The following is a 13,715-nucleotide window of genomic DNA, read 5'->3' as shown; positions in this document are numbered from 1 at the left end:
TGGACCACAGGGTAATTGCACAAGTGCAAGCAACTGCTCAGCATCTCTGGGAACTCCTGCAAGACTGTAGGAAAACCATTTCATTTAGAAAAAAAAAAAAAAAAAGGAAAACCATTTCAGGTGACGACCTCATGATGCTCATCAACAGAATGCCAAAAGTATGCAAAGCAGTAATCAAAGCAAAGGGTGGCTATTTTGAAGAATCTAAGATATAAAGCTTTATTGTTTACTACATAATTCCATATGTGTTAATACATAGTTTTGATGCCTTCAGTGAGAATCTATAATGTAAATAGTCATGAAAATAAAGAAACACCATTAAATGAGAAAGTATGCCCAACTTTTGACTGGCAGTGTATATCATATATCTTTTATAATAAAAAAAAACAACTAATCCAACAAACCTCATTACAAGCATCAGAAAAGGAAGTGTGCATCAGGATGTAACAAATATAACTTTTCCCACAATAGAAATACATGCCAACAAAAGTTAGATGCCACATTGTGTTTAGACGTACAACTACAGTACCTGTTGAATTTGTGAACTCTTCAGGAAAGAGTTTATGGTCAACGATAAAGTGTAGGGTCATTTTCTCCTAGTCTTCATGTTTAGAAAACCCATGACTTACTAACCTTGGGGGAAAAATAAGAAGTTTTAACACATTTTCACACTGGCTTCACTTTTATTTAATGTATTACTCACATGTTTTAGTAATATTACTTTTGTGCCACTTATATGTACACATGTGGGATAGCATTGTCACGGAGAGTAGAATGAGGGACCCAAGAGCGGAGCTTGTGGAAGGAATAGACAGTGAGTTTATTTACAGTCAAAAGGGATTCAAAAACAGTTCAGTGTGCAACCCATCCTCCGTGTGTTCCTCCCCGTTTCCCATATGTGTGTGGTAGTGCGTCCCATGTCTTCCTCCAAAGTGAATCTGTGCTTGTGACTTCTTCCCCAGCGATCTCCTCTCCATCCTTAATCCTAAGGAGATAAATACAACGAAGGTAAGTTCACTTCTCTTCACAGTCTTCATATAACAAGACATTCAAAGCTACTACCGAATACTCCCGCGCTGAGTGTCGCTCAACTCCACCGTTAAATAGCCCACACAAGATGGCGGATAATTGGGAACAGCTGAGCACTGCATCAGTTGCCGGTGTGGCGACTCCTGCGTGGAAGTGCTTCCAAGTCGGATGCGACGACTTCCGTAAGCAAACCTCCGGAGATGGAAAGGGAAGAGAACAGGAGGACAACACACGAAAACATACACTGGTAGGTTGCCGGTGGGGATCATCCAACCATGACAAGCATTCAGGTTCAACTTTACTGCACACACACAGTTGGGTGTCGTCGAGACATTTGGAGACACCCAGGACTTACATTACTTGGGGAGGGCAGGGAGCAATCTTTAGGTAACACTGTAAGAGGAGATCAAGGTTGTAAAACTCTCTCTCCCTCTGGGGACCTTATTTAAAGAAGGGATGTGCTGTTCATCTTCAGAAACTACTATCAGAGGCCTTGACTGACGTCTCTCTTCATGCACGAGAATTAAAGGTGTTATTACTAATGCTAACCGTGTTTGCAGGTTTTGTTAAGGTTTTGCAGGTTTTTGGCTTAACGACAAAACCCAGAAGCAACATCTATATTTTTTACAGCCTATGACCATGAGTCAGTAACGATTTACCTCTTGGGACTTTGGACAGTGTTTTCCAATCATTATCGATATGATATGCAAAATTATGGAGTCACTAAGTGGCTAACAAACATGAAATGGACTGGGACATATTTGTTGGTAAATACTTTTACTGATATTTTTCAAAATTTCAGCCACTAAAGATATTAATTACCTCACCAAAATACATTAGTGATTAGCATGCTGAGTATTTGTATATGTGTAAATGAGGGTGGGGATGCATGTCTTTATCTGTGTGTGCCTGTATGTCTATGTCTATGTGCCAGGTCGAGTCTTAGACTCCATCTCTCTTGGAACATCTCAGGCCTCCCCGGGTGTGGGGGCCTATCCCCCCACCACACCTGGGGAGCCAGTGGCTGATGCCCCCACCCACCGGTGTATTGGTGGTTCGGGGCTGGGAGCTCAGGTATGTACTGGCTCCCTCCCGGTGAGGGTCTCTTGGGCCCAGGGCACACTCTGCTCTGGCGGCACGTTTGTCTTTTTCAGCAGGTGATAAAGAATATTTTTAGTGTCTTCTCTCTCTCTCTTTCTCTCATCTCCTCTATTTTCCTTTCACTCTCCTTCTGTTAACTCTCTTCCTAACTGTTTTTCCTTCCTCTTTCTGTATCTGCCCCACAGTCCTGTCTGTTCTGATTGTAATAACTTTAAAAAAAAAAAGTTAGTGTCTACGCAGGCCCAATGACTTTTCTCTGTTTCCTCTTTCAGTACCTGCTGCAGATCCTCATGTCAGCAGGTTCTTAATTTGAAGCTCTGGCCAATAGACACCGTTAGGCTTTACTTTTGGGGATTGTTACAGCATTTTCTACTGTCATTGGTCTGCATTCATGCCTTTTTTTGTGACCATGAACTGTGGGTACTGATGATGGAATGAGGTTCATCATAAAAGTAGCTTAATTCAGGTTCCACTTGGTGATATGGTGATGCGCTCATTCAGTAGAAGATTAGAATAGAGCAAGACCAGACTAAAATGCTTCTTTGAGGCCTCTCTTTTCAAGCAAGGCCTTCCCCTAGGGAAGATTCCTGTTTGTGCAACCAAATTGTGCAGGATAAAATATGGATGGATGTTCAACAGCTGAAAAGCTGAATAGTTATGAATAACAGCAATTCAGAGTGCATTAACTAAAATATATATGTTTGCTGGAATTTTCATGACCAACAAATTCCTGCAGAATTTCTGGTTGTTGTTTAAGTATTCTTTGGTATTCATCATTTTGTTTTTTTATGATGTGTTCTTCTGGAATATGACATTTCAAGGTTCAAGGTTCAAGGTTCTTTGGAATGTAAACCAGAGCAAAAAACATGAAAAGTGGATAGTCGGAGCGGAGCGGTCAGGAAGGCGTCTGGACGTGGCCGCACCATCTTTGTTAAGTTAACAAAGATGGTGTGTGGTTTCCTATATAATTTTTAATAAATAATTGAATCCAAATATGGCCCATTATCTTGATTCTGCAAGAGGAAAGAAATCAGATCAGAAATCATCTGATGTATGTAAAAGGAATTGGAATTAGATCTGCTCTTCAACTCTTCAGAGTTTTAGGATGCCATTGTTTCTCCTCAGTAAATGATCAGTCCTGAAACTTTCTTTTCAAATGCAAAATATGATATATATCCATACCTTGCACTTCATGCCAGAATAGCAGTAGTGACTGAGTCAAGTCCTATTTGAGTGCTTGAGGTTTAAGGACAAGAATAAAAATCACATAGTGGCAACAGTGCTATTGTTAAGAAAATGGACAGTTGTAACGGAAGATGAAAGAGAGATGATAGGTTTTGTAAAACCCAAACTGAGACAAATGTAACAGGAAGTGTTTATTTGAATCTATTGTGTGTTAACCAATCAGATACCATCTGACCTAAAACAACCATCTTACCTCCTCCACTCACTGAAGTACGGGTGAGATCCCCAACAGAAAGCACTGTCAAGATGATCATCGTATGGATTACATTGCTTTTTCTTCACCGGGGATGTAAGTTTTTGATTTTGTCTAAAAATGTTCTTAAAAATTTACCTGTGAAATAGGTATGTATAAATTGTTGTAAACATAGTTTACCACAAACTGTAAATTACCACATCAAAGAAGATTTTATTTTCCTGCTTTCTCTTAATTCAGATACTGTAGTTCCAGTGAAAACTGTTCAGCTTGGTGAACCAGCGACTATAACATGTGCTATACCCAAAGAGCTCAGCAGTAGAGGAGTCCACTGGTACAAGCAGAGTTTTGGGGGAACTCTGAAGTTAATAGTGACAGTATTCAAATCTACAGAACCTACTTTTGGTCCTGAATTTACTAGTTTGAAATTTGACATAGGTGATGATTTTGCCAGCCTGACCATTTTGAAAGCAGATCAAGACGATGAGGGAATCTATCACTGTGCAAACACAGAAAGGATTGGAATTAAATGGAGTGGGACGTATTTGTTGGTAAAAGGTAATAAACTGACATGCTTTTACAAAGTTTGAAATTGTTTTAAAACGTGTTTTGAAAAAAAATCTTTTTTTATTACACAGGAAACAATCAGAGGACATCAAACTATACAGTTAGTCAGCTGCAGATAGAATCAAACCCAGTTCGTTCAGGAGACACGATGACTCTTCAGTGTTCAGTCTTCTCTGACTCTGACAACCAGACATGTCCAGGAGGTCTCAATATTCTCTGGTTCAGAACTGGATCAAATAATGCTCATCCAAACATCATCTACACTGACACAAACAACTATAATGTATGTGAGAAAAATTCTGACCCTCAGGATAGATGTGTTTATCACTTCTCTAAGAACGTCAGCTCCTCTGATGCTGGGACCTACTACTGTGCTGTGGCCACATGTGGGGAGATATTATTTGGAAATGGAATTACACTGGATATTCAAGGTAATGTTATCATTGTTCTATCAAATAGAAAATATATGTGATCTTGCACTTTTACAAGTAACCATTAGCTTTTATTTATTACACACTAATCTCATCTTTTTTCTTTTTCTTTTAATTTTTATTGTGATTGCAGAAAGCAGTGTGTGGTCACAGACAGCTAGTATGGCTCTTTTTCTGCTTTTTGCCGTCTTGGTTATAAGCCTGGTTGTTATTGCTGTCCTCATATACACAATCAAGATAAACAACAGTGATCATTCTAAAGGTAATTTAAATGTGTTGTAGTCCTTTGTGTAATAAAGGCATACATCTTACATTTGTATTAATTATTCCCTCTGTGTTTCATTATCAAGTTGCAGTCCTGCAGAAAAACTTTAGTGGTCAGAAAGGGCAACAGGTACAGTACTTAAAGCTAAAATTATTCTCATTTTTTTTTCTGTTTATTTTTTAAGTTATGATATATCTAATGTTTTTAATGGCTGTATTTTCAACAAATAAGGACACATGGGTTTTCTCTGCTGTTGTCTTTACCATGATGGAAGCTGAAAGAAGTAAAAGAACAGATCCAAAGGCAGCGAAGCAGCGACAGATCTACATGGCTGTCAAGGTTTTTGGGCTGGATTAGGTCTATTTACCATACGTTGGAATAAAATTAACTTTTTTGCTGTTCACTTGGTGATAATAGGTTTTTTTGTATTGTCTTTCCATACAGATTATTATCAATGTCTAGATGTATTTAGATTGAAAATGTACATACTTGCACACATGTCAAGATCAGTCCTGAATAGCAACATTCCTAGTTTTGTCTGGAATGAATGATGCATAGCAACGCATACCACATTGGCACATACCCATTTAAGTCAAAATGTCAAAAACATAAATCTATGAAACCAGGGGATTATTATTGTTTGTAATTATATAGTGAATATGCAATCTACCCCAACTGTATTTTTCTGTTTCTGTTTTATGATTTACATGATGATATCACCATGAATAAGTAAAAAAGAAATGTGTTGTAGCCACAAATAAAGAGTAAAAGGAAATTGCTGATGTATTCAAACAGGGAAACAGAGAAGTTTAAACATTCCAACATCAGTAAAAGAAGTGATTTTGATCATTGCACTGTGTGGTATAGGCAGGATAAATCAATAATCAACAGTGGGCTGTTAAAAGTAAATGTTATTTATCATTGTGCATCATTATTGCTACCATATTTTTGGGACTTTGTTGTAAAAAAAAAGCCCTAATTCTTATGGTTATTGTATTTCTCAACATTAATACAATTAATAAATGTAATTAATAAATAAAACACCTTCTAGTGCAAATACAGTATTTTTGAACTTCATTTGGCAGTTTTCTAAATGCTTGTTATCACCAGGGCTGGATATTTTAGAATCTATGTCATTAACATTGAAATAGTCATAGTTAACAATGTAGTGGAGTTAGGACCCAAATACAGACTCAGAATGAATGAACAAAAGATGAAGGTCTGTTGCAGGAGTGCAGCAAAGACCAAACTGAGGCAACATGAATCAAACTTGGGCACAGAAATTGTTTGATCTGTGAATTAAGATAATTTATTAACTTAAATCTTTTTTTTAAATTGATAAAAAAAAGTGGTGTAAAAAAAGATCAATATTAACTTTCACAGTCAAGAATGTGTCATTGCTGAGTACATGTAAATACCCAATCTCCATTTGACAGAAATATTCTGCTTTATTCTCTTTATTGATATTGATGATAGTAAAAAAAAATACTGAGAGCTTCTTTTCTCATTCTGAAATGTGAAAGAATTCTACAAAAAAATTATTTTGCAAAGTCAAAAAGATCGGTTAAGGAATCTCTGCAGTGTGGTTCAGAGGAAAGACAATTAAGAGAACAAATAAGAGACAAATAGTACAAGGATTAATACATAGCAGTACATCTTTGCAATGCCTGGTTTTTAGCACAGTGCAAAGAACATCATGATTTTCTACTAGAAAACAAATCCACTTACATGGTGTACAAAGGACCTGATTTCAACTTGACATTTAGTTTCTATGAACAAAACTCCACTGAAATGCTTTGAATCGGAGAGACCAGCAACAGTTTTTAAGATTTATTTGAAAATATTTTAAAATAACAAACTCCAGATTCACAGGCAGGTAATTTGCACAAAGAAAGGAAAATTACAAAGTGGAGACAAGAAGAAAACATCAGAGGACCTGCCAATCACCAGAGATGACAACAATCTTCCACAAAGTAGAAGCATGAGCCAGTCCTTAAATATTGCAAGCTGATGAGTGAATGCTGAACATGTGTAATGTCTAAAAGTCAAGAAGCTTAAGAAAGCATAAAGTTCCCAAAGGTGGGCTAGTAAGGAAAAGCTACCTCTCCACCTGAGAAGAGAGGTGGAGTGATGTACTTCGCTTCTTGTTTCCACAGGTTGACTAATGGGCAGATCGAGAGGAGATGGTGAACCAGAAGCTGCAAGCAAACCTACATGGTCTAGACCAGGGGTGTCAAACTCAATTGCACAGGGGGCCAAAACTCAAGGCACACTTTAGGTCACGGGCCAAACAAGATAAACATTTAAATATATCCTGTCAAAATTATGTAAGTTAGAAATATGAACATGCTGCCAAAAACCCCAGAAAACATTAATGAAAGCATTCACAAGGTTGGAGCCGCATATAGACGGAGCTGGGCGTTGCTTCTGGAATGGAACTAGTAAACTGTGCGGGCCATTCAGTGTCGTAGTTTCCCTTGAGTGCATTATTACACTGCAGCTCCATCTGAATCTGCACAGGTGCAGTTCAGCAAAGTCCGCTGATTTGGTTCAACATTACTTGGCAACAGGGAAAGTGAGGCAGGTTGCACTGGTGCATTTGTGACAGCTTCACTTGGAATGCCTTCACTGCATCATACATGCCATGTCCATGAACTGACAGATTTCCTTGCTGAGCTCAAAAACTCGATTGAGAATTTTTATCCCAACTCAAACAACAGACCTCTGTATGATGAGGAATGTCGGCAAACTCTGAATCTATTTCCCACATAAAAGACTGAAACTGACGGTGATTTAAACTTTTAGCTCAGATAAAATTTATGGTCTGTGTTATGGTGATCATTACATGCTCCATTTTTAGGACTTTACCACACAGCCTTTCCTGGTGTATGATGCAGTGATATGCTGTTAACTCACCGGTACAGTTCTCCTCCTGCATCGATTTAATGTTCAATATTTCCTCTCCACAGATAAAGATGGTCAGCTGTGCAATGTCCATCATGTCTGTACTTTCATCCACAGCAAGAGAGTATGCAATAAAGTTTTTGCTTCTTTCACACAACTGTGTTCTTAAATCAGTGGCCATCTCACAAACCCGATCAGCAATCGTATTTCTCCTCAGGCTCACATTTGCCAAAATCTGCGTTTTGTCTGGACACAAGACGTCGCACAGCTTCATCATGCAGCTCTTCAGAGTGGTACCGGGATGATTTGGCTGTCTCCTCTGTTACGATAAAACTTGCTTTCACAACAGCTTCACTTTGTGATTTTGCTCTGGTTTAAAAAGTCTGCTGAAATGTCAGATTCTTCTTTAGCTCTTCTACTTTCTGTAGTTTCTGCTCTGCATTTTTCAGCTTATCCTGACGTTTTGTCTCGTAGTGCCGTCTTAAATTAAATTCCTTAATTACAGCCACATTAGCTCTACTAATAAGACACACGGGTTTACCATCAATGTCTGTAAACATATATTCAGTCTCCCACTGGCGCTGAAAGGCTCTGCTTTCAGAATCAACTTTTCTCTCCACCATTGTGAGCAGCTAGCTCCGCAATAACAGAAGTTTGACTTGATTGACACGGGAATGTTCCCAGTTAGCCTAGCGTTCAGCAAGGAGGCTGCAGTGCTGCATTATGGGATCTGTAGTTTGTATATTATTAGCACCTCATATCGCCGGGCCATGCATAACAATAATAGTACATCTATATAAAACGATCTCGCGGGCCGGATATAAATGTACGCCGGGCCGGATGTGGCCCGCGGGCCTTGACTTTGACACATGTGGTCTAGACTTATCTGTGCACCTGGAGCTTGCACCTGGCCAGGGTTGAGCATGCCCATAATTCCCTGACCTCCATTGCCACTGGTTTGTACCCAGTTTGAGGCTTCCCTGGGGTATCAACCAATGCTCTTGAGTCAAGAGACCAAACTGTCTGTCCCACCAGTCCAGCACCATATTTGTCACTATTGTCATTTATAGGGCGGCACCAATGCAACCTTACTTTGAACTGAGGAACAGAATAAGCGGCTCACATATCATCATTCGACCTGGCTCCTGACTACTCTCTGGATCAGAAGATTTGACTTTCCACCAACAGCATTGTTTACATTTCTTAAATAAATCTAAGAAACTGTAAACCAACGTCATTGGAACAGTTTGAAATAGACTTCTTGCTTAATTCTGTCTTTGTACGCCTCAAACTCCCCAGGAACATGAGATTTCACTATATTTTTCACATCTTACCTAAAGACTTTTCAGTTCAGCATATCAAAACATTATAAGATGCTAATTATAAGCAGCTGAAAAAGCTTGAAATGTGAAAAAATAAAGCTATAATGTTATCATATTACTCTTCTTTAATCTAAATTGTTACTATATTAAAATATTGCTATTTTTCTAAATGCATTTGCTACTTACTGGTTATTGCTCTTGTTTTTGGCCCTGTACAACACTTGGAATTATTAATGTTGTAAGGACAATAATTATTAACCCTTTGTTACTGAGCTCTGCTTTCACCATGTTGTTATCAAAAAGGGCCAGGATACAGGTAAAAAGAATTAGAGGTGAAAATAATAGGACAATCACACAGCAAAAAGCAAAACCCACCTTAAGAGAAAACAGACATTAACAGATACAGTAGTACCAAGACTGTTAGGATGCCTGGGTCGTTAACCCAGGGTTTTGAGTTTATATATTATTTATCATTTCTATGCTTTGGTTTCTTTGTTAGAGTTGTGTCTTATGGTTTGTCTCTGTGTAATCCTTAGTTGCTGTCTCCCCTGTCTGCTATATCCCCGTGTCCAGTCAGTGTCTGTGTCTGCCCTGGTCCCACGTCTCTGTTCCCTCTGTTGTAGTGCCTACATGTGAGTCTGTGTCTTTTGTTCAGTCTGTGTTATGTGTTTCCTGTTTTACTTTGAAGGTCTCTGTCTTATCTCAGTGTGTTCAATTTACGCTTCCTTGTCTCGTCAGTTCTGATTTCCCTCAGCTGTGCTCTCCTTCTGTGTCTCATGCCCCTCGTTACTTCCCAGTGTATTTAAACCCTGTGTTTCTCTGAGTCAGTGTCGTGTTGTCCCTCATCCTGTGTGGATCTCCCTGTGAGTTTAGTTTATGAGTTTCCAGTTTAGTTTAGTTTAGTTTTTTTTATGACTTTCCCCTGCCAGCAAATAAAGCTGAGTTCTTTGTGTTTAAACCTCATGCCTGAGTGCCTGCATTTTGGGTCCAACTCATGCCTGCCACACAGCGACTCATGACAAAGACATTAACACAGAAACAAAACAGGAGGAGAAGTCAGTGAAACACTGTGGAAAGCTAGAAATCAAATCAATCCAGAAACATAAAACTCAATAGAAGTTCATCAAAAATGTGAATCAACAAACAGAATTACAAAACAGAAAATTTTTATTTCGAGGACTGAAGTGAAATCCAAAATTTTATAAGATATCAAAGTCACTATTGGAATTACAACAAACTCCAAAAAGTAAAACAATAATAATAATAAAAACAATAAAAAAATATATTCATCAAGAATCTGAAACTCAAATATACAGACATACTGAAGTAGCCTACAATCAGTTTTCCTATATGAGAAAGTAATACAAAAATACACATTTACAAATACAATACAAACACAAAATATAAATATTAATGACATGCATAAATGTACCAAGTAAGTTGGGGTGATTAATTACCAAACTGAAAGGCTAGCGCTCTCTCACAAGAAAACAAAAACAAAATTATTTTCTATTTCTGTGAGGCTGCAGCTATTATTAAATGCTAATAACTTATAAATATACTATGTCTGGTACTCAAGGACTGCTCATACATTAGAAAGGGCATTAGGTGTAATTATCTGCTTTGAGAACAGAGTACACACTGTGTACACTCTTCTGTTCTTTCTTTTTGTGGAGAAACGCAGTGCTGCAAAGTTGGTTGTCCTGTCTTTGTCATTCTGCAAAATGTTCACATATTTAAGTGTTATTTGTATTTAATAGATTAGGGTTTATGATCTTGTCTAAATATATCATTTGAGACATCTCTAATTTGGCATATTTTAAAAAAAACTATATTATACAGCTCGATTAATTTTAAAGTGGCACACATTTACCAAATTATTTGATTGATCCAACGTTGCCTTGTCAACAGGTTGAAACCCACTCATTCCCCCTTTAAAAATGCAAAGCCATCTTAGTATGTTTACATATGACTAAGTTTCGGTATTGTTGTGCCAAAACTATTTTTGTCTTTGGCTGCTTTCTAAGATTTATCACATTGAAATACTTTTTTAAAGAAAATATAAATATCTCAACAAAAAAGAGGTGGGTTAGTGTTGCCAAGATTTACACCCCTCTGTGACCCCTACTCTCTTTGCAGTGGCAGTGCAAGAATTTTCAGGTGCCGCCTGGGCTGAACTTGGACTGCTTTTGTACTGGTGTAAAGGTGTATATTTTTACTTGAACTAAGGGTCCACATCCGATGCCCACTTCCTTATCAGAATGTTTTCAAATAGGACAGCAGAAAAAGGCAATTTTTATACTGAAGAATGCAGTGTACAGAAAATAGAACCTGAGATACCAAAAAAAACTCTGTCATCAGATAATAAAAATGATAAAATCTCACAGTACTAGAAAAAGGAATAAAAAAGCAGTGGAGCAAAAGAGGATCTATGCTGCGTTTGGAATGGATTAGCCAATATCTGAAATGCTTGTCATCATTTAATTATTTATATTCTAGTTAGATGTTAATATGAACTGTGTCTCAGGAAGTGGAGGTCTTTCATTATTTTAATGGTTGATATCTTGCAAACCTTTGGCAAAAAAAATAAACGAAATTGTCCTTAATGCATGTTATGGAAAAAGGGGCGATCGTGGCTCAAGAGTTGGCAGTTCGTCTTGTAATCGGAAGGTTGCCGGTTCGAGCTCCGGCTCGGACAGTCTTGGTCGTTGTGTCCTTGGGCAAGACACTTCACCTACTGGTGATGGCTAGAGGGGCCGATGGCGCAATATGGCGCCAGGGCAGCTGTGGCTACAACTGTAGCTGCCTCCACCAGTGTGTGAATGTGAGAGTGAATGAATAGTGGAATTGTAAAGCGCTTTGAGGGTCTCGAAAAGCGCTATACAAATGCAATCTAATATTATTATTATTATAAAAGCAGCATACTCTGACCGTTTGCAAGTGGCTTCTAAAGGTTGATGGCAGTTGGTGGGAAAATAACTGCTAAAGCCCTAGTTACACAGACCTAGACACCCTAAATACCAATGAAAACAAAATTAAAAGTGGGGAAAAAAGCAAAACGAAGTGCAAAACATAAAGTGGTTGGAAGAGAGCTTGTCTAAATTAATGGCATTATGAATGCAGAGAAGTAGCATGAAATTTTGTTCCATTATGTAATACCATTTGGAAAGCATTTGATTAATCATTAAATCTGCAAGCATTAGTTATCTGTATCTGTAAATATTCCCTACCGTTGCAGTGTTCACTGGTGTTCCTTTGGTTAATGCAGATCAAAGTCATGTAGCCGGTGAAGAATACTCCAAGTACAGGGAAAATGACCCAAATTCTGATCCCAACTCTAGAAAAAACAGTAAGTTATAGTATTATTTCATTATGAACCACTAAAGATATTATTTACTTATTATACTTATTTACTGGCTAATTGCAGATGGAACACAATAAGCTCACACATAGTCAGTATCTACAGTTGGTAAGTCAAAGGTCATTAATGTTTAGTCAAAATAAATCATGCTGTATTATGGATTGCAGATACAACACATGATGATGAAAAGTGCTTGAAGTATAAACACTGATTAATATTAAACGAGTCATTATATAAAGAAACAAACTTATATTATTTATGTTAAATGGAGCGGTTTAGTGTCAGTGGTTTTACCTACAACATACAAGCATACATACGTGTCTCCACTTTAGTTCCTTCACAAAGCAGGATCTTTCCACATGTGACCACAGCACAATAGTAAGTCCCAGCATCAGAGGAGTTCTGTATAGTTTTGGACAGGCTGTAGACACAACTTCTCTTCCTTTCGTCATCTCTGCTCTTTCTGAGAGTGTAAATGATGTTTGGATCAAATCCTTCCAATCCAACTCTGAACCAGTACACTCTGTGCTCATCTAGACATTGGACTGATTTTTCATTGTTGTTAGAGAAAAGAGAACAATTTAATGTTACTGAGTCTCCCAGATGAACTGATGCCTTCTGTGGACTTTGTTTCACATAGACAGATGAATGGTGAATGTGATCTGTGAATTAAGACACATTTACAATGTAAACTATTTTAAATTCATTAAAACTTTGAGTGTGATCTGTGAGATCGGCAGAAAAAGAAAAACATTTTACCATTCACAGCCAAGAATGTGCCACCACTGAACTTAGGAGCATAATCTGTTCCAGTGTGACAGAAATATGTTGCTTCATCCTCTTTACTGACATTTCTGATAGTTAAAAAATACTGAGATGCCCTTTTTATAACTGTGAAACGTGAATCCTTGAATTCCTCAGAAATAGTGCTTTGGCCACGGATGACTTTGGCAACATTTTGGACCATATGTCCAAGAGGCTGTTTATGCCAGTAGAAAAATTTAAATTCCATCCCAGAGACCTTACACACTAAAGTGACATTGTCACCAGGTTCAACAGCAGTCAAAGAAATCGGTTGACGAAGGTCAGCAGCCAGAATCAGGACTGAAGAAAGAAAAATTACAGTTAACAAAATGACAAATCAAAGCAATTATTGTTACAAACATTAATAAACAGCCTTAGTAAAGCTGTGCAGTGCAGTACAAACAACAGTTTACTATCATGCTTTTCTCTCTAGCAAAGAAATGTACTTACATGGTGTACAAAGAAGAATCAAAGCAGTCAGTTGTGCGGTCAT

At 37.9% G+C, this 13,715-nt stretch overlaps 2 protein-coding genes across 4 annotated transcripts; one reads left to right on the top strand and one right to left on the bottom strand.

The window, feature by feature from the left end:
- The first annotated feature begins 3,621 nt into the window (after window positions 1-3,621).
- On the top strand, window positions 3,622-5,754 carry LOC146581512 (uncharacterized). Of its 3 annotated transcripts, none has more exons than XM_085283590.1 (6): window positions 3,622-3,664; window positions 3,809-4,126; window positions 4,207-4,566; window positions 4,700-4,828; window positions 4,917-4,959; window positions 5,056-5,754. In XM_085283590.1, exons 1-6 carry the CDS (start codon window positions 3,622-3,624, stop codon window positions 5,186-5,188), a joined length of 1,026 nt encoding a protein of 341 aa, XP_085139716.1. In that variant the 3' UTR covers window positions 5,189-5,754. The 3 variants fall into 3 exon arrangements, with proteins under 3 accessions (XP_085139716.1, XP_085139708.1, XP_085139720.1); XM_085283582.1 differs by having other exon boundaries at window positions 4,917-4,960; window positions 5,063-5,754; XM_085283594.1 differs by lacking the exon at window positions 4,917-4,959 and having other exon boundaries at window positions 5,016-5,754.
- Window positions 5,755-10,665: 4,911 nt separating this feature from the next.
- On the bottom strand, window positions 10,666-13,715 carry LOC146581511 (uncharacterized). The gene is made up of 5 exons (XM_085283644.1): window positions 13,673-13,715; window positions 13,178-13,522; window positions 12,736-13,080; window positions 12,288-12,394; window positions 10,666-10,774 (listed from the first exon to the last, which is right to left on the bottom strand). Exons 1-4 carry the CDS (start codon window positions 13,713-13,715, stop codon window positions 12,333-12,335), a joined length of 795 nt encoding a protein of 264 aa, XP_085139770.1. The 3' UTR covers window positions 10,666-10,774; window positions 12,288-12,332.

The sequence above is a fragment of the Mchenga conophoros genome, linkage group LG2, assembly GCF_057382185.1.
Source record: "Mchenga conophoros isolate Kocher_MC1m ecotype Shallow Benthic linkage group LG2, M_conophoros_male_GT1.1, whole genome shotgun sequence".
NCBI lineage: Eukaryota > Metazoa > Chordata > Actinopteri > Cichliformes > Cichlidae > Mchenga > Mchenga conophoros.
This window is presented reverse-complemented; position numbering and strand designations above follow the sequence as displayed.

Bases quoted from the DNA above. Each gene is read 5' to 3' on its own strand.
- LOC146581511 (XM_085283644.1), bottom strand. From the start codon at position 13,715: ATGACCGCACAACTGACTGCTTTGATTCTTCTTTGTACACCAT. The intron at 13,081-13,177 runs GTAAAATGTTTT...CTTAATTCACAG, and splicing joins CACATTCTTGGCTGTGAATG to ATCACATTCACCATTCATCT. The intron at 12,395-12,735 runs GTATGTATGCTT...TGTTTTTTCTAG, and splicing joins AGGAACTAAAGTGGAGACAC to AGTTGGGATCAGAATTTGGG.
- LOC146581512 (XM_085283590.1), top strand. From the start codon at position 3,622: ATGATCATCGTATGGATTACATTGCTTTTTCTTCACCGGGGAT. The intron at 3,665-3,808 runs GTAAGTTTTTGA...CTCTTAATTCAG, and splicing joins GCTTTTTCTTCACCGGGGAT to ATACTGTAGTTCCAGTGAAA. The intron at 4,960-5,055 runs GGTACAGTACTT...TGTATTTTCAAC, and splicing joins AGTGGTCAGAAAGGGCAACA to AAATAAGGACACATGGGTTT.